The sequence below is a fragment of the Eremothecium gossypii genome, chromosome I (genome assembly GCF_000091025.4).
Source record: "Eremothecium gossypii ATCC 10895 chromosome I, complete sequence".
NCBI classification, from domain to species: domain Eukaryota; kingdom Fungi; phylum Ascomycota; class Saccharomycetes; order Saccharomycetales; family Saccharomycetaceae; genus Eremothecium; species Eremothecium gossypii.
The window spans coordinates 660,956-685,347 of NC_005782.2; the positions used below are offsets into that span (position 1 = coordinate 660,956).

Here is a 24,392-nt window from a genome sequence, read left to right on the forward strand (position 1 = left end):
CGCATAGTCATTCGCTACAAACGCTACACACCTACTTCCGGTCAAACTGCCGATAGTACTTATAGCTGAGCAGCCCGTCGGCCGCCACCAGTGCCGCCACGCCGCCCACGGTCGCCAGAATCGCCCGGTCGGTCTTGCCCTGCAAGTACCGGCTCTGGTGCTCTGCATACCCGTGCAGCCACGCCATCAGCGCGCCGCCGCCTAACACCGCGTTGACCGCCACCACCGGGTTCTGCAGCTCCACAAACACCTTCGACGCCACGTCGCGCGCCGCGCCCGCCGTCTTCGCCGCCACGTCCCACGTGCCCGCCGCAGCGCCGCTCAACCACTCGCCCACGCGCTCCGCTGCGCGCTGCAGCTCGCTCTCGCCCTTCTCGAGGCCCTTCTTCGCATCCTTGGCCAGCTTCTTGGACCCGTCCGACGCCTTGTCGATTAGGTTCTTGGCCCCCGACCGCGCCTTGTCGATCGACTCGTCAATCTTGTTGTCCGACATCTTGTCCTCTCCTGTGTGTCACTGTCTGCTTCCACCGCTCTGCCCCGCCTTTATACCCGCAGTGTGAGCCGTACCTCGCGAAGGGGGTTGCTCCATTGCTCGGGCTGCCGCCGGGGCCAATGCCCCCGTAGCAGTCCTGGCGCCAGCGCCAATCCCTTCGTGACCCCTGTTTTTGACGAGATTCGGCACGGACGCCGCAGCTTCCGCGTTGCTCCTTCACGCGGGTTTTGCTTTCGAGCCGTCCGGGACTGCGTTTGTCTGATGTGTGGGTTTCAGTGTGAAACCCAGACACGTCGTGAGGCCGGAAACAGCGGTAGCACCCAGACCTCCTTTCTGGTGACGCAGACCGTGGGCAGGTTTTCAGCACGCAAGCGCGCGGCCGGAGCTGTATCGTAACTACATCAGCAGCGTCGATCGAAAGTTACTCCCCCAGCTTTCCGTGTTCCATTCCGACGATAGCAAGATGTCAGCTCCAGAACAAAGAAGAGGCGGCTTCGGCGCCAGAAACAAGGGCCGTCAGGGCCGCAAGGGCAGAAGAGAGGTCGAGGAGAAGGGCTGGGTGCCAGTGACCAAGTTGGGCCGTCTTGTGAAGGCCGGCAAGGTCACCAGCGTCGAGGAGATCTTCCTACACTCGCTACCAGTCAAGGAGTTCCAGATTGTGGACACCCTGCTACCAGGTCTAAAGGACGAGGTGATGAACATCAAGCCTGTCCAGAAGCAGACCCGTGCCGGTCAGAGAACCCGGTTCAAGGCCGTCGTTGTTGTCGGTGACTCCAACGGCCACGTTGGTCTAGGTATCAAGACCGCCAAGGAGGTGGCCGGCGCCATCCGCGCTGGTATCATCATCGCCAAGTTGTCCGTGATCCCTATTAGAAGAGGTTACTGGGGCTCCAACCTTGGTCAGCCACACTCTCTAGCCACGAAGACCTCTGGTAAGTCTGGTTCCGTCACTGTGCGTTTGATCCCTGCCCCACGTGGTTCCGGTATCGTCGCCTCTCCAGCTGTCAAGAAGCTTCTACAGCTTGCTGGTGTCGAGGATGTGTACACTTCCTCCACCGGTTCTACCCGTACCCTAGAGAACACCTTGAAGGCTGCCTTCGTTGCCATTGGTAACACCTACGGTTTCTTGACCCCAGACTTGTGGCCAGAGAACCAGTTGCCAGCTTCTCCTCTAGACGTCTACGCCGACGAGGCCGTTGCCCAGAAGAAGAGATTCTAAGTAGTGTGTGTACATACCAACAGTTTGTTTCTTTGCACGTGAACCGCCCGCCTAAGCCTTTAGGCGCATGGCACACAGACTGCCGTTGGGCAGGAGATCGGTTGTCTTCCGACGCTGGTACAGGGCTGCGATGCGCGTCTGCGGCTGGCGGTGCATATCGGAGATATGGCGCCGTGCCCGTACGGCAAAGAATCAGCAAGACACTAGCGTCTGGCATTCTTTTTCAATGCATTATTTAGCTTTTTTTTTTTTTTTTTTTTTAGTATAGACACAATATAAAGTAGAGTTCGTCATCAGTAGCGCTCGTAAGGTTAGGGGCCGGCTTCACGCCATAGTAGCATCTCCGTCAGACTCCTGGATTGGCGCTTGCTCTATGCCGGCGGATTCCGCAACTGCGTAGGGTCTTTCGTTAGCGGACTGGTTCCCACCGGCGGCATGGGCAGGCCACGAGGGAGCTCCGGTAGCAGCCTGTGACTTGTCTGGCAGCGAGCGGCCTGGTGGGTGCTGGAAGAGGCAGTGGGCGTTGCGACATTCGGCGCCGAATTTGCAGGGCTCGTTGATGGGGTGGCCGAAAAAGCAATCTATGCGCGTGCACGCAGCGCCCTCGCGGCACATAATGTGTGAACGCGCATGGCGGTACTTACACCGTTTGTTCGTGCACTTGACGCCGAACTTACACTGCTCGAGCGAGCGCTCGGCTGGTGCAAACGCAGCCGGCTTGGAAGGACGTGGCGCAGCAGCAATAGGCTGAACATCTCGTATCTTGGACAAGGAAGAGTGCGCCTTGTCGCAGTCCTTCTTGTCACAGGTTAGGTTCTGAGGACACCATATGAACTGTATCACCTTGGCGTCCTCGTTGGCAGGCGTCGGGTGGCCGAATGGGCACATAGGATTGGAACACATGATTCCGAACTTACAGAGCACAATACCCGTCTGGATGGGCTTGGCGCGACTCTGTGCTAGCGCTATCCGCTTCTCGCGGAACTCTTCCCTCGTCTTTTCGATCTCTTTCATCAACTCGACATCTTCGTTAGGGTGGAGGTATTCACAGGTGCCTGGGGCGTTTGGACAGTTGGGGTAGTCGCGGCACACTTTCGTAGGGTGAGCGTGGGGACAGAACTTCCCCAACGGGCAACGAGGGAAGAGCTGACAGCGCCCTTCCTTCTTCGGTATGATGTTCACCTGCGCATTATTGGCAGCATCCTCGCCCTCCATCCCGAGCGCACGCGCCAAGGCATTCATACGATGCTTCCCACCCGTCTGCTGGTTGCCCTTCCGTGGACCGCTCGCGGATTTGTTGATGCCACCCTGTTTCCCGCCACGCTTGAGCCCGCCACGCGATGAGGTTGGGTTCTTGGTAGCGTACTTCGACGCTGAAAGATCTACCATACCCTCAAAAGCGGATCGAGGCATGCTGGTAGCCTCCGTCGATACGCTCGGTTCTGATGGGGCAGATACAGACATCGCTTCCGCGGGTGGTTCTGGCGCCATCATCCCCGGGTTCGTCAGCTTCTGGTATACAGTCTCAATGTTGTCTCCAGAACGCAGCAGCTGAAGCGCCTGGAACGAGGTCTGCACGACGTCGGCCAACGCCTGCTGTGGAACGGAATCGAAGAGGCCGACCAACTCTTGCAGAACCGAGTCGTGCGTGCCGCCGTTTGATAGCAAAAGCACAATATACTCGGCGACGTAGTTCACATCTTCGCTGAAGTTCTGAAGTGTCTTAAGCTTCTCCGCTACCACCGTTTTTAGCGAGCCACTTATATCGTCCTGGATTGCCGACATGTTTATTCGGTTGTATAGTCTTCTTCGTGTGGCTTGTGTTGCTTGGCCACGTTTGAGAGTTGCTCAATACACCGGGTGTATGGTATCTCACTGATATAGATGAGGCGACCAATGTTTCTCCGATGACAAAGTAGTAAGAAACTAAGATGGACTACTGTAAGCAGCTCGCATCGTTTTGCCACTTCAAAAAACAAAAAGAAATACACTTTTCGTGGTGCACGTGTTTTTAATCGTCAAATTACTTAAGCGAGACCCTGCCGCTTGTTGCCCATGGACTCGCACTTCTTTCTCATACCGTCGATCAGAGAGTCAAGGCTGACCCGCCGAATCTTCCGCTGGTAGTTCCGCGCCTGTACCAGGAATCTATAGGCGCTCTTGTACTTCTCATTGATGTTCGTTAGGCCAGTGCCAAACTCTTTCACAAAGATCGTGATGTTCTCGAAATGCTTGCAGTAGGGGACAAAGTACACCATCTCGAGGTTGATGCTCTTCAGTAACATCAGGCCATCCCTGTAGCGATGAACTATAGTCTCGAAGTCATCCAGAGTAAGGTCCACGGCGATGAGACGATTGTAGGAGCCGGCAATCTTCTCATACAGGCGCCGGCTACGTCTCATCATGATCAGAGACTGCATGTTCAAGAGGTTGATGAGATCGAAGTCTGGTGACGAGGGGTCGACCGCCTGCGTGTCAGGGTCGTAGTATTTTTCGCGGAGTTTTGAGACACGGTCCACGAGTGCATGAATCATGGCAGGCTCGTAGATGGCCATGGCATCCTGAAGTAGCCGATGCTCGGTGTAAAAGTCCACTATGCGGTCCTCTAATATCTCCTCGAGTTCCGTCAGTCCCAGTTGCATATTCAGGACCGAAACAGACCTCGCTATGGAGTCATATTCTTTCTTTTCGATGGATTCGGTGATCAGCCCGAGGGAGAGGCTCAGGAACTCCTTTATCTTTTGGGACCTGGCCTCATCAAGTGGGAGTATCTCGTCCTTCTCAAACATGATGATGCGAAGACTCTGTAGCGCTGGGCATATGATAGGCACAAATGAGGGTTTTTAGCGACGCCGAACATCACCAGCTGCTTTCGTGCAAGCGCACCAACAAGGGCGGCGGTGCCTGCTAACTTCTGCGATAATTTGCTAATCCGAAGTAACGAAGGACAGCTCAAAAGTCCTATTATTGTGTACATGCTATATCAGAGAGATATTTAGCTACAACAAGCTCACGAACTACGCGCGGCTCTGTCTATGCTTCTTGGATTGCTCTTTACTTAGCTCTTCGATGCGATCCATCTTTTGTTTAATCCGTTCCAGACTGAGCTTGATATCACCTTTTTGAAAGTTATCAAGGTCATAGTACGCAGGTGCGAGTTCAATCAACCACTCAGGACGGACGGAGGTGATCGTCCGTATGTAGTTTTGAGTAGTCAGCACGAATTCATTGTAGATTACCCACTCTGCATCGTGGCCAATGACCGTGCTAGGGTGGATGAGCACGTCTTGGTTGTCTTTGATAGTAATGTAGCCTTTCCCTCCCGAGCGTTTCTTCGCTACCTGCATGAAAAAGCCTGCAGCAAGCGCCTTCCTGATGTTGTCAAAGTAGCGAGGATCATCGTACTCTGTAGTGTTTAGTTCCAGGCTATAGCGCTTCATTAGCCTCTCCAACTGAGAACGAATGTTGTCCGCTGCTGCTAAGGAACGGTAGTTCAAGAAGTTGTCTCTGCACCACTGATGGATGCCATAATTGTACGCCTCATCAGACTTGAAGCCGTGATAGACATTCAAAAGGGTAATGTGGTCCCCGTCTGGATGTGCGAAGACACTTTTAGCATCGTCTGCACGTTTCCGATCCTTGGATGGGCGCACGAAGACGTTAGGAACAGACAACATGGCGACGATTGTCAGAATTTCTTCGGAACAGTGGAATTCATTCGATCCTATGAGCATAACCGCCAACATGGGATCAAGCGGAAACTGAGATGCCAGCCTGCCCAAAGGGGTTAGGTTCCCCTCATCGTCCAGACATGCAAGATAATTTAGCTCTTCTAGTGCGCGCATCATTGTTTCAGGTGCTGGAGGATCCATAAAGTCGAAATGAACCAAGTCGTCAATACCCAGCTTCTTCAACTCCAGAACAGTAGAGGACAAGTTCGACCGGAGAATCTCAGGATAGGATTGCTCGATCAATTCCTTCTTAAATGCCTCTTCAGTATACAGTCTGAAACATTTTCCTGGCCTCGTACGACCGGCACGACCAGCTCTCTGTTGGGCGGACGCTTTAGAAATTGGCGAAACGAGAAGGGACTCGACTCTAATCCGCGGGTTATACACTTTCTGTTTGGAGAACCCCAGGTCAATGACGTAGACTATACCATCAATGGTCAGCGAGGTTTCTGCGATATTAGTCGAAACAACCACTTTTCTGCCTGGTCTCCCATTGTGGGATGCTGGAGCGGGCTCAAAAATGCGCTGCTGGTGGTGTGGTGGAAGCGAACCGTACAATGGGTATACCTTAATTGGTCCACAGCCTTGCTCGCGGATTAATTGGTCACCCTCCAAGGAGATCTTTCGCACGGCATCCTCGATTTCCTCCTCACCTGTCAAAAAGAGAAGAATATCACCCTCACCTTCGGTAGCGTGAATCTGTAGGACTGTACGAATCGCAGAGTCCAAGTAATCACGCTGAAACTCTGGAGTGTAATATATTTCGACGGGATGGGTTCTCCCTGGAACAGCTAATAGCGGTGAATTATTGAAGTATCTCTGGAACTTTTCAGCATCCAGCGTTGCGGACATGACAATGATTTTCAAATCAGGCCGCCGCAAAACAACCTGCTTTATTAGACCCATAAGAATATCGGTGGCAAGTGTCCGCTCGTGGGCTTCGTCCAATATAATACACGAGTAGCGTTTTAGATCGTGGTCTTCCATCGCCTCTCTCAAAAGCATACCATCGGTCATGTACTTTAATATGGTCTTATTAGATGTCTTATTCTCGAAACGAATCGAGTAACCCACCTCTTCGCCTAGTTTAACATCCATTTCCTCCGCAACTCTCTGCGCAACCGACATCGCGGCCACACGACGGGGCTGCGTACAAGCAACCTGCGTGTTACGCAGGTGAGGCATCTCGTCGAACAGCACAAACTGCGGGATCTGCGTCGTCTTACCAGAACCTGTTTCACCCACAAACACCATCACTTGGTTTTCCTGGTACATCTTTAGAAACTCATCCCGCTGGGCGTGCACAGGTAGATCCCGCCGCACCTTTAGGATCTTCACGTAATTCTCCGAGAACGGCTTCCCAGTAAAAGGGTTGTTCTCTCCATCTTCCAGCTGACGTGCTTGTGATGCTGTGGTCTTGTGACGCTCCATGTCTGTGAATTCTCCAGCGTCATGGTGGACCATAGGCTCTACGGGCGTTTGCCGATGAGTAGCCGAGAGCTCCTCCGCAACTTCGGCTGCATGCTCGGGAACAGACGTTTTTACAGGGTCTGCATGCCCTTCGGATGACAATCTCCTCTTAGCCATTGCCCTTAATGTCGAATATAACTATCCTAGCTGCTGCTATCCAGTACCTAGTATTCTACTCGCAATAACCTGGTGAAGCTCATCGCCGTTCAAATTTTTCACTAGGACGTAAAAAGAAAGGTCATGTATCACGTGCTTCTTTGATGATGCCTCATCACAGCGAATGAATAGACGACTGGCGCCGTGTGGAGATGAATGGCGATCCTGCTTGCATACGAATCCGCTTGTCTCTCTTACGTAACGTAGCCTGGATGTGTTCTGCGCCATTTCTTGTCCAGTAATGCTCTCGTAAAACGACAACTACTACGACTTTTAATCCCGGCCCGTACCATAGCGCGAAGATAAAACCAGTCTAAATGGGTACCAGGGAGTCATTATATCACGCCTACCGCGTACTCATATCTTCTAAAGATGTGTTTTGCGGGTCGGTAGACATCGCACGGGAATCGTTCTACATTTGGGCGTCTACCTCAAGCCTGACAAGGCCACTGCTGTCCAAGTCGCGATGGTTCCATGACCCGGAATGGAACCGCGCCCGCCAGCTCTCCGATAAAACACGTCAGGAGGCAGCAGGACAGCTAAGGCGAAATGCAAGCGCACCGCGCGGGACTAGGCAATACTCGACCAGCTCGAAGAGAAACGTATGTACAAGTACGGTGGGATTGCTAGGTGCACGGTACTAACGAACCCGTAGGAAGATGATGCGGAGGTAAGGCACATGGAGAGCTCGTCGGTGCCAAGCTCTCGAATTTCTCGGCTATTTCACTACGGCTCTCTTGCAGCGGGTGTAGGTATATCTGCGGCATCACAGGGTCTGTCCCAGATGAGTCGGGGGCAGAGTCCAACGCTGAAGTCACTCCTACTCTCCGATACCAACATTGCACGGATCACTAAAAAGTTCTCACAGATGCGTGGGGCAGCGCTAAAGATTGGGCAGATGATGTCGTTTCAGGATTCAAAGGTGCTTCCTGCGGAGCTGTATCAGATTCTCTCGCGTGTGCAAAATAGTGCTCACTATATGCCTCAGCGTCAACTGGACCGGCTCATGGCACGCGAATTAGGTGTAGAGTGGCGCAATAAGTTTGCGTCCTTCGAAAATGTGCCTATAGCCGCAGCCAGCATTGGCCAGGTGCATAAGGCTGTGCTTCCAAACGGCGATGACTGTGTCGTCAAGGTACAGTACCCAGGGGTAAAGGACTCAATCGACTCTGATCTAAACAATATCCTGGTTTTATTAACAGCTTCCAGCCTGCTACCCAAAGGATTGTTTTTGGAGAAAACAGTCGCAAATGCAAAGACTGAACTTGGCTGGGAGTGTGACTATATTCGTGAAGCCACCGCTCTGAAGCACTTCGAGAAACTTCTAGCAGATGACTCGGTGTTTGTAGTGCCTCATGTCTACGACTCTCTGACTACGCCAAATATCATCGTTATGTCTAGAATGCGTGGTACAGAGATCATGAAGTTGCCCGCAGATGTAGCCAGCCAGGAAGTACGTGACTTCATTTGCGAAAACATTATGCGCCTATGCCTGAAAGAAATCGCGGAATTTAAGTACATGCAGACAGATCCCAACTGGGCCAACTTCCTGTACAATCCTACAACGCGAAAAATCGAGCTACTGGACTTTGGTGCATCAAGAGGTTTCCCAGATGAATTCATACGCAACTATCGGAAGTTGTTGACTTATGCCACTCAAGGCGACCGGGAAGGCGTTCACCAAATGTCTGAACAGCTGGGATATCTAACGGGATTGGAATCGCGCGCGATGATCAATGCACATGTCGATTCAGTGATGACACTCGGGGAGCCATTTTCTGGGGAAGTGGATAAGACATTCGACTTTTCTGACCAGGATGTTACCGACCGGATACGGGGTAACATTGGTTTAATGCTGAACGAGCGCATGTGTCCACCTCCAGAAGAGACATACTCCTTGCACAGGAAATTCAGTGGTGTATTTTTGTTGTGCGCCAGGATGGGTGCTAGAGTTCATTGCGCTAAATTGTTTGACGAGATTTTTGCATTGAACGAAAAATGATTTACTGGTGTATATAATTAGCCGCCTGTGTATATTTAAAAGCAGATTCCTTCCGAATTGAGCAGTGCACAGTGCTCTAAGTGTGTTGTCAATCGTCGATATGGGTTCTCTGCAAACTAAAGTGGCAATGTAGGTCCGAAAGTGTGCCAGGGCTGTCCTGGGGAAATCTACGAATATTTTTGGACCCAGCGATCCCATGAAACCCTCAACCTGACTTTAGAGTTGTGCCTAATTTCAAAAACATCTGGCTCAGAGCACTTAAATGCATTCACAAGCACGACAAGTTTCTGCAGCCGATTAGGCAGGTCTCTAGTCATTGAGACTATACGTGGAAACTGTAGGAACGTGTCAATGTCGACAAATCCCTCCGGATCCATGCGATCCCTCAAGAATGGATCCCGTGGAAGGTTCTCCTCAGAGAAATAGTACAGCAATTGCTTGTTAATGTCTTCAATTTGCTTTATTACCCGCGCCATCGGTGACAACTCGTAGTAGCTGATAATCTTGTTTTCCCCTAGCGGCGTTATGAGGCAGCGCACGGGCGACATTGATGGATTACACGTTCCAACGCTCTCAGGCAATGGCATCGAAACTGTAAAGGGCCCGATCGTGGATGTGATCGGCTCGCCTTCCTGGGGCGCCACCACCGTCATTGGGGCAAGATAGGGGTACAGCGACGGTTGCATCCCAAACCCCTTCGATATTGGCGCCACCGGCGAGCTATTCACTGGTGTGGGAAGCGTGGACTGGCTGTACGCATGGTAGTCGCTATTTGCCAACTCTGGCGAATCGGGTAGTTCCACTCCAGATACAGACCCATTACGAACGCTCCAGTCCGGCGACCTCGCGCTCATTGGCGAGAACGGATCGGTAAATTCAACGCAACTCCGCAGAGTTCCCTTCGACGACGACGCAGGAGCAAAGCATTCTTTGTTATGCCGTTGCAAAGAGCCGTAAGAAGTCGACAACATCGGTGCTAGCCTTATCCTTCGCTGTGCTCCCGGCTGACGACAATAGTTCCTCTCCTGCCTTCAAGCGAAGACCCTCATCTACCCACTGCTGTCACACAAATAGACAGTGCCCTTGGTATATAGTGGCCATTATATATATTACATTTTTACCTTCAAGTTGCCAGATTTGAAAGCGTTCCGCTTATCATTTTTGTGACGCCGTCGTTGGGCGTGCTTCTTCAGCCATCTGGGTACCCTGTTCCCTCGCTGGAAGCTGACGCGCCCGGAGCTTGACCTGCGAGGAACGCCTTAACGCGATCCACGTGAGTCGCAGCGCCAAAGGCCGTTGGGCGTCACGTGCAGGTTATGCTGTCGCGTCGACAGCGTGCGCCCCGCTGGATGAAGCCCATAAGACTATTGAGCCACTATATAATACCAGCTGGTTACATGATACTATATGGTCATAGCATCAATTGTAGTAGCCAGGGCAGTGAGGCTATAGCAGCTGGAAAGGCGACTCTGAAAAGGGATTTATGCCAAGAGCTTCAGAAGTGGACTCAGGCCACGCATCCAACGGCTTCTTCCTCAATTCCTCTATATTGAGCCAGAGCTCCATCTTGACCGTTGTCCCTCATTCATATTCATACGAGTAACTGAACATCCAACAGTTGCCATATTAGTATAGTGGTTAGTACATAACGTTGTGGCCGTTGAAACCCTGGTTCGATTCCAGGATATGGCATTTTTTTGCTGTTTTTGTATTTCTTAGGTAAGCAGTATTCTTGAGCTGTCGGCATAATTCGTGGCATTAGGCTTCAGATTATTAAAATATTATTTATTCGTGACATTGAGTTGCAGATTATTAAAATATTATTTGTTCGTGACATTGAGTTGCAGATTATTAAAATATTATTTGTTCGTGCGCAATTGGGTTGAAGATTATTAAACTATTAATTGTCTGTGCGCATTAACTAGACTTCTGAGTCTTCAGCTATTGAAAATTTGATAAATGCTGTACTTCTGTCGCGCTGATACACTAGTACGTTGCCTAGACTACTTGGGGCATTTGCGGTCTATTCCAGTCCGGATTATTCAGGCAACGAGCCCCAAACTGACGCTAGATGATTGCATACCGAGATATCAGCATCCTTCAGAGATTGAAGCTCCTCGTCATCATGTACAAAGACAGAGGAGCAAAATGCGGATTGTTTGCATTCCTTTGCAGGTATCCATTTTGAATTCTTTAGTTCTGGGCTAAAAACACCAGTAACTTTAAGTGTCTGTTTATACCAATCGGCTAGTTTTTGCTGGGAGCCAAATTTCCTTGTGAAGTAGCGGTTGTAATCGGAAAAGTCTTCTTCTGCAGCTTTATTATCTTTACAGTTCCACATGCCGCCATTAATCCATAATACAGTTCCATCAGTATCTGGATGAGCAATCTGCGTGCTGCAAATACGATATTCCGTCGCAGCCAGTTTTCGTTCACCCTGCTGAAGCTCACCGATTATAGCTGCAGGCATTGGGTGAATTGAGTACTCATTTCCTGTAAGCAGCTGTCCCAGCCAAAATACTTCCTTGTCACCGTGGAAACACTCGCTGAATCGTAAGTTTAAATGAATCATGAACGAAGTAACCAGAGAAAAGAGCCGTTGCTTTCTATTCAGCACCACCAGACCAGTTTCTACCTGATGACGATATCGTTCGATGAAATAGTTGTACATAACCTCTGTTTCGGCGGAATTGGTCCGGTCTAGTGCGCCAGCTTTTGTCATTGGTGTTCGATATCTCATAGAATGTCCCCAAAGTTTGTTCTCCTCCGACGATGGTGGCAAGAGTAGTATCGCTTTTGTGCATGAAACAGGAAGGTACTCCGGAAGCGTTCTATCCTTGAAGAACAGAGCGCCCGTTTTAGTGTAGCCGGGAAGTTTGAAGTAGCTATCGATTGGAACCAGTGGCACAACATCCACGTCTAGTAGTATTATTTCCTCAAATGAATTGAATATAGTGGCTAACCACTTATTCATGAACCTCTTTATCTTAGGTATATGTGTACTGCGTAGTACACGCGAACAGTCCACCAGCCGAACTCGCTGTTTTGTGTGCTGCCGAACGTACCTTTTCAGTCTTTTGATAGGCAATCGAGAGAAGTCGTTACCCTTGTACACCAACTCTATAGGCAATTTATTCCCCAGTTCATCAAGGACATGGAGCAGGCGCTTCAATTGATCAAGATGAATGTCTGCCACGGTCGCTACTATCCCTCGCCCACTCGAAGATCTCCGCAAATTCTCCCAAAATGGTAAGTCGTTATCCACCTTAAATGCTTGCTCGGGTAGCTTGTTCCCCAATAAATAACGTGACCCATCATTGAGATCCAATACCTGGGGGAGCAGTTCGCTCCAATCGCGTACTTTCTTTAAAAACGGAAATAGTTCATGATGGAGAGAGTACAAGTTTATGTCCTCACCAAAAACCTCACGAAGACCTATATCTCCTTGCATGAAACAAGTGTCGAACACTCGTAGTCGTTCCAGCATGGCAGCTGTCACCGAGGCATCCTTCATGCGACCACGCGACCTTTCGATAATTTCGTTCAGCCATTGTTGTCTCTTTTCTTTCGCAAAGTACCACTGGCACTTCTTTTCCAGCGGCCATCTCCCGAACTGGAGTTGTTCAACAGCATGTACTGTATGGAGCGGTGTTTTGCTGCTGGGACGAACGCTATTGTGCAAGATTGAGGCCACCAGTATCTTGCCGCTATATTGAAGGACCAGGGCCAGCATGCTGAAAACCATAACTGTTCGAACACATATTCGAATATACCGTAACGACCATCGGTGGCCTCGAAATCTCCAACGGCCCATACCTCTGTGCACCATTTTCTTCGAAAAGTTACCCATTAGACCATAGCTAACCATCCCTGACCTATCAGTTGCTAAAAGGAGTGCAATGACTGTCCGTAAAATGGCGTCCGGGAGGCCTTTGCACTGGAGACCCCAGGCAACCAATATAGCTATCGACGGCGATTGTACCATTTTCTCTCAATTTGCCCCTCTTTTCCGTTTAGATCGGCAACTGCCGGCACGGTAAGCTGCAAAGCCTCGGGCAAAAAAAACTCCGCGACGGGGAATTGAACCCCGATCCCGCGCGCGACAAGCGCGAATTCTAACCATTAAACTATCGCGGACTACAAGATAAAACGAAACGAGATTGAGTATAAGTAGCTCCTTGTATATCACTTGCTATATGTCACCACGTGCTTGCGATGGCACGTGATCCGCGTGGTTCCATTCGCAACCAAAAGAAGTACGCGATTGCACTTTGCAATCTGCATGACAGGATGTTTTTGATTAGCGTATGCATGCGCAGTTATAACATTACGTTGCCACTCAGAGCTGCCAGTACACAGAGGGCTTATAGGATATATAGGGTGGCAGATTTTCAGGAAACAGTGGTTGCACTTTCAGCTTGCTCTGTGTTTATTTGATTTGTTGTATTTATCGTCTTTTTCTATTGGCCCTCAGCCAGAGTGGGCCAGAGGCAGTTATAGGTGGAGATATACACCAGCGGTGAACACAAAAAAGCAAAAGGAGCTCTTCTCACGGTCCGCTGCAGTACAAAGAAGCAGATTCGTGTTGCAAGAAATGGAGGCAGCCAGGGGTGTAACGGCCACAGAGGCGGGTCAGAGCACGGGAGAAGCGCGGGCCGGCCCCTGTAGAGAGCCGGTGGCGCCGGGGTTGACGGGAGCGGCACACGTAATTCATGGACGTAAGGCTAGCACATACTTGGGGATCTTCGATAGTCCACCGCCTCCAGATGGCAGCGGCAAGTCCGGTAAGGCAGGTAAAACAGGCAAGAAGGTGCTGACGGGCGCGAGCGGGGACGAGGGTGTGACCGCTGCGGAGGACCCATGGAAGAAGAAGAAGAAGAAGAAGCGCGAGGAGCGCGAGAGCGAGTGGGGCGGTGCCAAGCTTGCAGCGCTGGCCTCCGAGGCGCAGCATGATCTCGAGCTGTACACACAACGGTCGTCAGCGATCGTTTCCTCGCACGAGTCATTGGGCAAGCCGATTTCGTCTGCAACATACTTCCCGCACAAATATAAGGAAGATGCGAGCGGAGGTGTTGCCGGGCAGGGCCGGAAGGTGCTATCAGTCGAGTTGGATAGTGAGGTGTCTTCCCTCTCTGCGTCAGACGAAGAAGCTATCGAAGACTCCGAGGAAGACGAAGAAGACGAGAAAAGCGATGGAAACCGTACCCAAGAGGACGAGTTTGAGGATGACGACGAACGTGATGTTATTTCATCTTCTGAAACGCGGGAATTTCCGCTCAAGGTGGAGCTACAACCATTCACAGATAACGTGGGTGGACATACAGCCATTTTCAGATTCAGTGAGCGTGCTGTATGCAAAGCACTAGTCAATCAGGAAAACAGCTGGTACGAAACAATCGAGCTCAAACATCCTGACTTGTTGCAGTTTATGCCACGCTATTTCGGCGTACTCAATGTTCGGCAGCACTTTACATCAAAGGGCGAATTTCTGAACAGTATCCAAGCGAAAGACCGCAAAGTAGCAGATATTGGTAATCCTCCACCGTCTCCAGATAACGTGGAAGCACCCGCGACTCCCAGGTTGGAGCCTTTGCATCATACTACATCACTGCCTCTCGTAGAGGAAAACCCCCTGCCCGAGGTATGCCTAAATGACAATAAACATATAATCCCAGATTCCCTATGGAGCAAATATTCGCATTCGCCATCATCCTTGCCAAGCCAGGAATCCTGGGCAGCTAAGAGCGAGTGTCTTGTCAATTCAAACACTCAAGGGCGTACCGGCAATGACACGGCAGGTCATTCATCATACCCCACAGGATCGACATTAATCAATACCCGCTTGAAGGAATTAATCATAGAAGAGGTATTCGGGCAGTCATCTAACCGGACCCAACAGCCTATTTTTCATGACAACCATGCCCATCAGCATCGCAACTTCCGTAATAGTAGCATTCCTATAGATAAAAACTCAGGTGATACCATGCGGATACAATCTAGCGATTGTTTGACTAACTTCCCCAAGAGTAAACAGTCGCGCTCGTCTTCCACCTCGTCTTCGACTGCAAACAAATTCATTTCTAAGAAGAAAAGACACGATTCCCATAATTCCTTAGTAGATCTAAGAGAAATGCACCGTGGCCTGTATTGTGGTCCAGAAAATGAACTATTTAAATTGGAGGACGATTTATCCCTAACTGCATCTGTTCCTAACTCACCACAGTCCAAATCCCAGCATGAGTCAGTTTCTTACGAAGAGCATTCCCACACTGTTGTCTCTAAATTTATACTGTTGGAGGATTTAACACGCAAGTTGAACAAACCTTGCGTCTTGGACTTGAAAATGGGCACAAGACAGTACGGTGTGGATGCCAAGCGGTCTAAACAGTTGTCGCAGCGCGAAAAATGTAGAAACACCACTTCTCGTAAGCTTGGAGTTCGTATCTGCGGCCTCAAAATATGGAACAAGGACTACTACATTACCAGGGATAAGTACTTTGGTCGCCGCGTAAGAATCGGCTGGCAATTTGTTCGTGTGTTAGCCAGGTTCTTATACGATGGCGTTTCTAGGAGGAGTATTCTGAAGCAGCTACCTTGCTTAGTCAGGCAGTTGGAAACCTTGTACAGCGAAGCTATTAAGTTGAAGTCGTACCGTATGTACGGCTCATCATTGTTATTGATGTATGATGGTAATAATCCCTCTAGCAAGCGCTGTAAGGTGAAGTTAAATCTCATAGACTTTGCCCGGTGCGTGACTAAGAAGGATATTGACACAAGCATTGGGACCTTCCGAATCCCGCCCAAGAACCCCGAACTTGAGGACAGAGGGTTCTTGCGCGGCCTTCGGTCCCTCAAGTTCTACCTACTAGTCATTTGGAACCATTTAACCGGGGACCATCCGTTGGTTTACGACGAAGAAAGCTTGCAAGAGTTCTTGGATTCTGACGATTCATTCCAAAAGCCATGGGACTGGATCGAGGAATTCGACAAGGAAGACGAGGCCAGGGTACACGACCCAAACGATGAATTGAGAAAGAAATGGCGCAAGTATGAATTGATTTTTGACGTCGAACCCCGCTGCGCAGACGACGATGTTAGCGAGTGAATGCCCGAAAGCCTGTTGCAGCATTAGTGAAGATTTTGGTACTTGCATATCAAGATGCTTCTTGCGTCGGTCTTTGACTTAATGAAACAATATGTAATAATTAGTATTATCCTTATCTCATCTGTGATATAGCGGACCAGCAACTGACCTCATCAGCACGCGTCTCTCGCACACTACTTGCGCCGCTGCTACGTGCCATTCCAGCGACGGCCTCGGCTACATTATAGAAGATTCTACGCATACAAATGTGCGAGCAACATTAGTGTTGCTGGAGGTGAGGCCTCACAAGCAACAGAACTTAGATTGCTCTCCGCCAAAAGTTTGGCGGGGATCTATCTCCCAGCTTAGAGAGACCGTCCGGATGTAAGTGATACCCAGACAGCCAATGATACTGGTCAAGTTTTGTAGTTTTATAAGAAAACATATATTAAACGGCTAAAGACAGAAGGCGAAAAGCCCGACTTTTATGGGCGTAGAAGTCGTGAAAAAGGCGAAAAACTATATTTCCACTTAGGGCTCCTCCTTCCTCACGTAAACGCGCATCATCATACGCCTTCTGTGAGTCAAGAGCACTACGACACGCCGTGCATTCCCTCATACAACCTTGCCAACACATGATCATGTCCAAGGATATTGCTACGACCCCAGAACTGTCCGAACCAGACAAGTACTTCGTTGAGCAGCGCGATTTGCTGCTACAAGAAATCACCTCCACGTTAGACTCCATCCTGAACAACTTAAATGGCCTGAATATTTCCCTGGAGAACTCCATCGCAGTAGGCAAAGAGTTTGAGAGCGTGTCCGAGCTTTGGAAGGTCTTTTACGACGGACTCGCGAACGGAGCGGCTCCTGGAGTTGCCGCAGCCAACCCGTCGTCTCAGGACCTGCCCACTGAGCCCGTCGCCGCGCACCAGAATGCTGCAGCGGGCAATAGTGACGCACCAGCGCCATCGCAGTAGCGTTGCACTCTGCCCTGGCTTTACACCCGTGCACCCCACATTGCGCTCTACTTTTATGTGTCATTCTTCGTGGCTACGCGAGTACCAACCACTCACAACATGTGCGATACACGCCACAGAAGTCCAGCTCCGAGACGCGCGACCGGCCTGCTTCTTGTCCCTGGCACTGCCAGCATGGGCAAGACCGCTGAGAGACCCATACACCACACCGCTGAACGCGCTACTTGTGTTGGCCCCGCCAACGCCGCCAGCACCTGCAGTGGGCTCATGGGATGTGGCTCACACGGCGCTTGCGCTAGGCTCACCAAGCAGCAGTGACTGCAGCCATGCCTGTGTCTCCATCCGTGACCGCCCGCCGTAGACGCAGGTGTCTTGAGTTGGACACAACTGCTTCCCACGAAGCACGCGGACGAACTACATTGAGGCATCTTTTTACCGGTTTTTGGCCTAACGAAAAACCGCTCACCGGTGCGCGTCTAGGTTCAGCTGCTTCACACTGTGAATTGCGAGGCCGGGCGCGGTTCCATCCGCGCTCGAGCTGCAAGCTAATTTTTGGATCTGCTCTTCATTGCCATTATGTCAGTGAGATGTGCTGTTTCTTTGCATGATGAGAAGCTGTATGTACTGCTACACACCACCGCTGCGCGCGTGATTGTGCTTTGCGAGGACTTCTTCTGGGGCCCGATGCGCTGGCTGCTGTTGTAGAGCACACGCAACATCTCCCTCAGTAGCTCTGAGCACAGAGCTTAGGATGTGCTACCCGACTGGGCTGGTGCCCCGCAAGCCCATTGACTCCTTGTGGCCATTGGAGGTGTTTGCCTGCGTGACATGCTCGTCTAACCACGAAAGGGTATACTGGCCTGCCCAACAGACTGCCGTAGCTTCCTGCCGTAATCCACAGCAGCTACAGCACAATAACACCGCAGACGCGACATGTCCCGTCTGAGGCCCATCATCAGGTCTCCAGCGGAGTGACTACTGTTCTTGCTTGACCTCAACATGTAGTCACGAACTACGTTAGTACTACTTAATGGACGGGCTGTGTAAGTCTACCAATACCGCACACTATTATCGGAAGCAGTTGCGATCAGCATGGAAGAGCAACCTATTATCTTCGCGCCTGAGACATTCCAGTATGATAAGTCTTCGTTAAGTGTCGAGGATGTCGTAGCCGATCCGATCGACCAGTTTACAATGTGGTTCGAGGATGCCCGGAAAGACCCAACAGAAGATATCCCAGAGGCAATTACTTTCTCCACAGCCGAACTTCCAAGTGGCCGCGTATCTTCGCGGGTGTTACTGTTTAAGGAGCTGGACCATCGTGGTTTCACGGTATATTCAAATTGGGGGACTTCCAAGAAGGCTGCTGACGTTCGCAGTAACCCGCAAGCCGCCATTGTGTTCTTCTGGCGGAACCTGCAACGCCAGGTGCGCGTGGAGGGAATAGTGGAGCACGTCTCGCGTGCGACCTCGGAGCGGTACTTCAAGACGCGGACGCGGGGATCTAAAGTCGGCGCTTGGTCCTCGCTCCAGTCTCAGACGCTGGCGGATCGGAAAGAACTGGAAGACCGCTACAAGGCGAACGAAGCGCGCTTTGCAGAGGAAGAAGACGTGCCTTGTCCAGAACACTGGGGCGGCGTACGGGTGGTGCCTCTTGAGATAGAGTTCTGGCAAGGCAGGCCCTCCCGCCTGCATGATAGAGTGGTCTATCGGCGGAAGACCGAGCACGATGACTGGGAGATCTCACGGCTAGCTCCATGAATATTACTATCTAAAGAAACTATATAGTCGTTGAAGTCCAATTGAACATTCAGAGTGTCTCAAGCACACGCGTAATGCGCGTATGGATATTGTGGTTGTATGAGCTAACGTCTGTAGCGAAAGCCTCAAGCTCGGACTTGAGAAAGTCCGCCTCTGCGGGGGGTAACTGTACGCCGGCAGCGCCGGCGCTGTAGGCATAGACCAGCAAGAACAGTTGAAGCACGAAAGACATCTCCGTAGGTTTTTTGACAAACACACTTCGGAACACGGCTCCAAAGTTTGTGAGCTCTTCTGTGCTTGCTGCAGTAGTTGCCTCCGACACAATGTTCAAGAGCAGTCCAAGCTGGAGTATTAGAAGGTTTGTTTTGATCTCTGAGATGGAGCTGACGATGTTATTCTGGTGTAATTGCACAGACATAGCAAGACTGCGAACAAGACTTGGCAGTAGATCGGCCGAGAGCTCCAAAACCGTTGTGTGGTTAGTTAACTTGATCAGACACTTCAGTACACCTTCATTCGTAAGCTTTTCTCTACTAAGGCCAGCAAGAGTCTGAAACGCTTGTGCGTATTCTTCAATGTCAGAACCGCTCGGAGCAGCGACGATATTGTTTTCTAAAAGTGAACATGCAGTATCCCAATCTTTAAGTTGACCTCTGGAAATTAGCCGCGCGAGTGCAGGAACAGCACCATACACTGCCTCCGTATATAGCAGATAGGTTGCCCATATATAAAGAGCATACTCACACGTGTTGGTAAACTTCAACTTGCGGAGAAGGTCCTGGTAATTCAGTTTCACCAAGCGAGAACCAGCAATCTTCTTAGGAAACACTTCGTCCGTGGCCAGCGGCAGAATGAAATTCTCTAGCGAAAGCATAGCCCATCGCTTATCATGTCTCAACAGTGGTATTTTGTCTGCAATAAAACATTGCAGCAGTGATGTCACTTTCTGTTTTGGATCTGTGCCCTGGAAGCACCATTCCCATACTTCGCGGTGCCGGTATTTCACAATGTACTGGCAGAGATCTTCGTTGTTCATCATATCCAGACACAAGCGCAGCATGTTGTTGCGTCTATGTTCCGGTGTCGTCATGGAGTTGTCGGACAATATAAAGTCCAGATCTTCGCTGTACTTAAGAGTCTCGCCCATCGTACGCAGCTCATTAAAGTGCCGCGATAGTGCTTCGTCGCCCTGTGCAGCGCGTTCGTCAGACTCATGTGCAGCAGCTTCGGTGTCAGAATCCTCTTCCGCTTTTGCAAGCATGGTTCTTGTTTTGCCATAGACCGCCTGCCCGTTATTGCCCCGATCCTCTGGCACATCCTCAAGCTCCGCCCAGTGCTCAACTACCTCTTTTGCAGGCTTGAGAGAAGACACTATGCCCTGCACAACGTTCACAGCGTTTAGAAACTCTTGACTGGCACTCTCTCTATATTCTGTAGAATCGCATGTTGCTCGTCTTCTCCGCTTCTGCCCCGATGCCGGCCGTTCCAGAAACTCCCACACCGGATCCGTCTGCGTTCGCTCCGCCGGACGTTTTCTATTCGCACCTATCGTCTCCTCCGGTAATTCGCTGCATCGATCTTGGCTCAGGCTGAGTTTGGTTGTGTCGTCGCTAACTGGTCTGCCGTGGTTCTCATCGTCGCTGCTAAACCAGCTATCTTCCTCACCGTGGGTCTTACCAAAAGTCGTTACAAGTCTGTTATACCTCCCGTGACGGCCATAAACCTTCATTGGCATTCAATCGAGATCTTAAGTACTGCTGCACCTCTGTCGGGATGTTGCGAATGTGTTTTCAACGCGCGTATAGACGGCTATTAAGATTTCCTCTCTTCTCCTCATAGGAAGCTGCAATAAAGAACAAGATAGGTACCATGTATGGAGACGTTGCGAACAAGTTAGTCTTAGAAGCAAAGCGGACGGACCATCTGGCTAATGGCTCGGCAACATTGCAATTGCCCATGTTTCAAGACGAGATGGTGAGGGTTATTCTGAAGGAGGTATCGCAGCTACAGCGCAATGCAGAGTACTTGAAGCTTCAGGAAGATAGTGGAAAGTTATCCAAGTGTCAGTACTTCGTAACCATGTTGTGTATGGAGAGGAACAAGAGATGCCTACTTGCCTACCAGAAAACCCGGAGCGAGATTCTGGACGCGATAGCCTGGGAGAATAACGGTTTAGATACGATGGATTTGCTATCCAACAAGGGACACGACAGCGGTAACCTCTCACCGTACGAACAAGAGTACCTACGTGAGTATTCACAGCTTATTTCTGACCTGACGGCTGGCGAGCTGATGGACATCGACCTTGCAGGGAGCCTGACGCCTCCGTCCGACGTTTTCATCGACGTGCGTGTGCTGAAGGATGCAGGCGAGATCCAGACCGAATACGGCGTCTTCAACTTGATCAAAGATTCGCAGTTCTTTGTGCGGCAGGCGGATGTGGAGCGCCTAATTCAGCAAGGTTACCTACAGAAATTATAGTTTTGCACTAACGCGTTCAACAAAGCAAGAGAAGGATTGGAAGGTTTTAGGATCTGAGCCTTCCAGCCAATGCACGCGCATCCCGGACGTATCTAAGACGAGCACAAATGCGCTGGGTTCCTCCCTGGCGGTGCGGTTGCGGCGATAGCGGCGGGTCCAGACGGCTCCATTTGGGGCACGGATGAACAACCTACCGTTTCCTACATCTCTATATTCGAGCCGGCCCGAGCACTCGCGGACTATCTGCTCACCTAGCCAGCCAAGCTGCAGCTCCGCCCGTACGCGAACCTTTCGTACGGTAGTATGTTTGCTAAAGGCGGGGAGCTGTCTGCATAGGTTAAGCGCCTTCATATTATTGAAGTTCCAGCACAGTATCCAGCGCCGTGTATCACCACACAGAAGCTCAACTACGTGATAGTCAGTTGCTCTGCTCTGTATTAGCTCTGCAACGAGCGGGGCTAACGATTCGTACTTGGCCACCAGTGTTGTGAACCATGCAGGCGTCTCGGACGTCCTCAAGGAACTGTCTGTGATCATACGCTTTCCAAAACCGACCTCTCCACCTTCGGTGACAAGTTCTTCATCAGTCCCGCGCAGGGGCACCAGTGCCTTGGTTAGTGTTTTAGAGTGCCTCCTGGCCTCAATCTCATCGCGGGTTGCATAAAAAGGTGGGTTGCACATCACTAGCAATGGCGCCCCGCCCGCCAGCCCCACGTCGAACATATTATCTTCACGTCCTTTACGTAACAGCCGTATTTGACTTTCCAAACCATTATCCCGAACTACTGCTGCAGCATTCTCCAGTGATGATGTGCTAATATCGGTCGCGAATACTTGCACCGTGTGCGGAAGCATCTTGACCAGGAGCATGGCGTATATTGCATATGCACCGGTTCCCACATCGATACACGAGTATGATGTTGCCCCAGAAAGCCACAACAAAGGCCACACTAGAGAAGTGGCCACATACTCACAATATAAGGCTCTGCCTGGAACTCTGGGGAAGAGGTTTTCGTCCTTGACTCGCTTATCTAGTATCTCAAGCCCAAAGTATTGTTTCAGGATGGCTTGATTCAGGAGGACCAGCGACTCGTTGTTCGCAATATGATACCGACCGTCATCCCAATACTGCTTCAACCGTGGGAACTGAGACACCAGCTGCTCATAGTCTACTCTCATGGGTTGTCGGCGCCCATGGGCTGATCAGCTTTTAGAATTCGCTTGCTGTCTAAAAACCAATCTACTAGAAAAATTTTCCGAATGTTATAATTATACCTTCGCGATGGCGTCGATAGCAGACCTAACTTCAACTTCGCATTCGATAGCTATTACTCCCATCGCGATCCCATAAGCAACATGGCAAATATAACGGCTTCTGCAACTGATAAAAGTTCTCTCAATGAATATGAACAGCATTACTTCAACTCGTATGACCACTATGGTATCCATGAAGAGATGTTACAGGATACCGTGCGCACTCTGTCGTACCGGAATGCCATTGTTCAGAATCGCGACCTCTTCAAAGGAAAGGTGGTGTTAGATGTTGGCTGCGGTACTGGTATTCTATCCATGTTTGCAGCCAGGAATGGAGCCAAGCATGTCATCGGCGTGGATATGTCCAGCATTATTGAGATGGCGAAAAAGATTGTCGACATCAATGGGCTTTCTGACAAGATAACTTTGCTACGCGGGAAGCTAGAGGATGTTGTTCTTCCATATGAGAAGGTGGACATTATTATCTCGGAGTGGATGGGATACTTCCTTCTATACGAATCCATGATGGACACCGTTTTGTACGCTCGTGACAAGTATCTTGTGGAGGGAGGTCTAATTTTCCCCGACAAGTGCTCCATTCATGTTGCCGGCTTGGAGGACGTGGAATACAAGAACGAGAAGCTGAACTACTGGCAAGACGTTTATGGATTTGACTACTCTCCATTCATGCCTTTGGTTATGAGAGAGCCTTTGGTTGACACAGTTGACAACGCGTCTGTCAACACTACAAGATCTAAGTTGATTGAATTCGACCTGAATACGGTCACCATTCCAGATTTGGCGTTCAAGCGCAAGTTTTCCATCACTGCGAAGAGACAGGACTTTATCAATGGTTTGATCGCTTGGTTCGACATAGAGTTCCCAGCACCAGAGGGCATGAGGCCGATCACCTTCTCCACGGGCTCCCACGCGCCATACACGCACTGGAAGCAGACCGTTTTCTATCTAAGCGACGATTTAGAAGCGGAAAATGGGGACGTTCTTGAGGGTGAATTAACATGCACTCCAAACAAATTGAACAGCAGAGATTTGGACATCAAGATTGCTTACAATTTCAAGGCACAGGGCCCTGACGGTGAAGAGAGGTCTAGGAAGAACGAAAACACTTACTTGATGCATTAAGCGCCACTGGTGACTACGGTTTAAATGTAATATATAGTTTAGCGTAACTTAATCCAACTAGGAATATTTGCACCCAACAAGAGGCTTTATTTTTTAATCACGAGGGAACCACTGTGAGTAGAACCTGGAGCACACAGCTGGTAAAGACTTGATTTATTTATGCAGAGTTGCCTGGACATCAGCATCGGGTTATTCTATTTATACGCAGCTTTGGCCTACCATATATCGTGCTTCAGAATTGATGGCACATGTTTTCGTCATTGGGGTTCGATCGGTTTATAAATTTAGAGGTCGAATAGAGGTAATTAAATCTTCTGGTAGGCTTCAGCATCTATGTATTCAGATCAGCGCTTAAACTGCATGCTATAGGTCTTGTCTTGTCTGCGACTCACTGTTTGCCGATAGCTAGCCACGTTACCATGCTCAAGGGCGAAGGCCTGATCCGGTAGATCTACCTTAGTGTGATGGGCGTGTTTAGGACATGACATAGATAGCTGCAGACCTATCGCGCATTCATGGGGGTACCTCGGTAACATTTCGCTTGTACTTAGCGTGGCTGCATTTGTAAGAGTTATGCTAATGTAATCATCATTGTCATCATGGCAATTGACAGACCAT

The 24,392-nt window shown here is 50.2% G+C and overlaps 15 protein-coding genes and 4 non-coding genes across 19 annotated transcripts, besides 1 other annotated feature; 8 read left to right on the top strand and 11 right to left on the bottom strand.

The window, feature by feature from the left end:
• Positions 1 to 31: 31 nt before the first annotated feature.
• Positions 32 to 493, bottom strand: OM14 (Om14p; the record flags this gene model as incomplete). Its single annotated transcript, NM_208072.1, has 1 exon — positions 32 to 493. The coding sequence occupies one exon, from the start codon at positions 491 to 493 to the stop codon at positions 32 to 34; it is 462 nt and encodes a 153-aa protein (NP_982719.1).
• Positions 494 to 956: 463 nt separating this feature from the next.
• Positions 957 to 1,712, top strand: RPS2 (40S ribosomal protein uS5; the record flags this gene model as incomplete). The annotated part of the gene is made up of 1 exon (NM_208073.1): positions 957 to 1,712. The coding sequence occupies one exon, from the start codon at positions 957 to 959 to the stop codon at positions 1,710 to 1,712; it is 756 nt and encodes a 251-aa protein (NP_982720.1).
• Positions 1,713 to 2,036: 324 nt separating this feature from the next.
• On the bottom strand, positions 2,037 to 3,497 carry NAB2 (mRNA-binding protein NAB2; the record flags this gene model as incomplete). Its single annotated transcript, NM_208074.1, has 1 exon — positions 2,037 to 3,497. One exon carries the CDS (start codon positions 3,495 to 3,497, stop codon positions 2,037 to 2,039), a length of 1,461 nt encoding a protein of 486 aa, NP_982721.1.
• Positions 3,498 to 3,739: 242 nt separating this feature from the next.
• On the bottom strand, positions 3,740 to 4,501 carry AGOS_AAR179C (AAR179Cp; the record flags this gene model as incomplete). The annotated part of the gene is made up of 1 exon (NM_208075.1): positions 3,740 to 4,501. One exon carries the CDS (start codon positions 4,499 to 4,501, stop codon positions 3,740 to 3,742), a length of 762 nt encoding a protein of 253 aa, NP_982722.1.
• A 228-nt stretch (positions 4,502 to 4,729) lies between these two features.
• PRP43 (DEAH-box ATP-dependent RNA helicase PRP43) lies at positions 4,730 to 7,030 on the bottom strand (the record flags this gene model as incomplete). The annotated part of the gene is made up of 1 exon (NM_208076.1): positions 4,730 to 7,030. The coding sequence occupies one exon, from the start codon at positions 7,028 to 7,030 to the stop codon at positions 4,730 to 4,732; it is 2,301 nt and encodes a 766-aa protein (NP_982723.1).
• A 356-nt stretch (positions 7,031 to 7,386) lies between these two features.
• Positions 7,387 to 9,071, top strand: COQ8 (protein kinase COQ8; the record flags this gene model as incomplete). The annotated part of the gene is made up of 2 exons (NM_208077.1): positions 7,387 to 7,671; positions 7,725 to 9,071. 2 exons carry the CDS (start codon positions 7,387 to 7,389, stop codon positions 9,069 to 9,071), a joined length of 1,632 nt encoding a protein of 543 aa, NP_982724.1.
• Positions 9,072 to 9,238: 167 nt separating this feature from the next.
• On the bottom strand, positions 9,239 to 10,042 carry AGOS_AAR182C (La RNA-binding domain-containing protein; the record flags this gene model as incomplete). The annotated part of the gene is made up of 1 exon (NM_208078.1): positions 9,239 to 10,042. The coding sequence occupies one exon, from the start codon at positions 10,040 to 10,042 to the stop codon at positions 9,239 to 9,241; it is 804 nt and encodes a 267-aa protein (NP_982725.1).
• Positions 10,043 to 10,691: 649 nt separating this feature from the next.
• AGOS_t0026 lies at positions 10,692 to 10,763 on the top strand. Its single transcript has one exon. It is a non-coding gene; the product is annotated as a tRNA-His (tRNA).
• A 346-nt stretch (positions 10,764 to 11,109) lies between these two features.
• AGOS_AAR183C (alpha-mannosyltransferase) lies at positions 11,110 to 13,056 on the bottom strand (the record flags this gene model as incomplete). The annotated part of the gene is made up of 1 exon (NM_208079.1): positions 11,110 to 13,056. The coding sequence occupies one exon, from the start codon at positions 13,054 to 13,056 to the stop codon at positions 11,110 to 11,112; it is 1,947 nt and encodes a 648-aa protein (NP_982726.1).
• Positions 13,057 to 13,136: 80 nt separating this feature from the next.
• On the bottom strand, positions 13,137 to 13,208 carry AGOS_t0027. The gene has a single exon. It is a non-coding gene; the product is annotated as a tRNA-Asp (tRNA).
• Positions 13,209 to 13,665: 457 nt separating this feature from the next.
• Positions 13,666 to 16,176, top strand: KCS1 (inositol polyphosphate kinase KCS1; the record flags this gene model as incomplete). Its single annotated transcript, NM_208080.1, has 1 exon — positions 13,666 to 16,176. The coding sequence occupies one exon, from the start codon at positions 13,666 to 13,668 to the stop codon at positions 16,174 to 16,176; it is 2,511 nt and encodes an 836-aa protein (NP_982727.1).
• Positions 16,177 to 16,506: 330 nt separating this feature from the next.
• Positions 16,507 to 16,589, bottom strand: AGOS_AgSNR161. The gene has a single exon (NR_149363.1). It is a non-coding gene; the product is annotated as an AgSNR161 (small nuclear RNA).
• Positions 16,590 to 16,790: 201 nt separating this feature from the next.
• DAD1 (Dad1p) lies at positions 16,791 to 17,135 on the top strand (the record flags this gene model as incomplete). The annotated part of the gene is made up of 1 exon (NM_208081.1): positions 16,791 to 17,135. The coding sequence occupies one exon, from the start codon at positions 16,791 to 16,793 to the stop codon at positions 17,133 to 17,135; it is 345 nt and encodes a 114-aa protein (NP_982728.1).
• An 83-nt stretch (positions 17,136 to 17,218) lies between these two features.
• AGOS_AgTER1 lies at positions 17,219 to 18,019 on the bottom strand. Its single transcript, NR_149439.1, has one exon.
• Positions 17,320 to 17,350: a sequence feature (Telomeric repeat RNA template).
• A 208-nt stretch (positions 18,020 to 18,227) lies between the features above and the next one.
• PDX3 (pyridoxamine-phosphate oxidase PDX3) lies at positions 18,228 to 18,896 on the top strand (the record flags this gene model as incomplete). Its single annotated transcript, NM_208082.1, has 1 exon — positions 18,228 to 18,896. One exon carries the CDS (start codon positions 18,228 to 18,230, stop codon positions 18,894 to 18,896), a length of 669 nt encoding a protein of 222 aa, NP_982729.1.
• Positions 18,897 to 18,945: 49 nt separating this feature from the next.
• RAD61 (Rad61p) lies at positions 18,946 to 20,631 on the bottom strand (the record flags this gene model as incomplete). Its single annotated transcript, NM_208083.1, has 1 exon — positions 18,946 to 20,631. The coding sequence occupies one exon, from the start codon at positions 20,629 to 20,631 to the stop codon at positions 18,946 to 18,948; it is 1,686 nt and encodes a 561-aa protein (NP_982730.1).
• Positions 20,632 to 20,765: 134 nt separating this feature from the next.
• Positions 20,766 to 21,377, top strand: PSF1 (DNA replication protein PSF1; the record flags this gene model as incomplete). Its single annotated transcript, NM_208084.1, has 1 exon — positions 20,766 to 21,377. The coding sequence occupies one exon, from the start codon at positions 20,766 to 20,768 to the stop codon at positions 21,375 to 21,377; it is 612 nt and encodes a 203-aa protein (NP_982731.1).
• On the bottom strand, positions 21,372 to 22,556 carry AGOS_AAR189C (AAR189Cp; the record flags this gene model as incomplete). The annotated part of the gene is made up of 1 exon (NM_208085.1): positions 21,372 to 22,556. The coding sequence occupies one exon, from the start codon at positions 22,554 to 22,556 to the stop codon at positions 21,372 to 21,374; it is 1,185 nt and encodes a 394-aa protein (NP_982732.1).
• A 177-nt stretch (positions 22,557 to 22,733) lies between these two features.
• On the top strand, positions 22,734 to 23,774 carry HMT1 (protein-arginine omega-N methyltransferase HMT1; the record flags this gene model as incomplete). The annotated part of the gene is made up of 1 exon (NM_208086.1): positions 22,734 to 23,774. The coding sequence occupies one exon, from the start codon at positions 22,734 to 22,736 to the stop codon at positions 23,772 to 23,774; it is 1,041 nt and encodes a 346-aa protein (NP_982733.1).
• Positions 23,775 to 24,392: the final 618 nt, after the last annotated feature.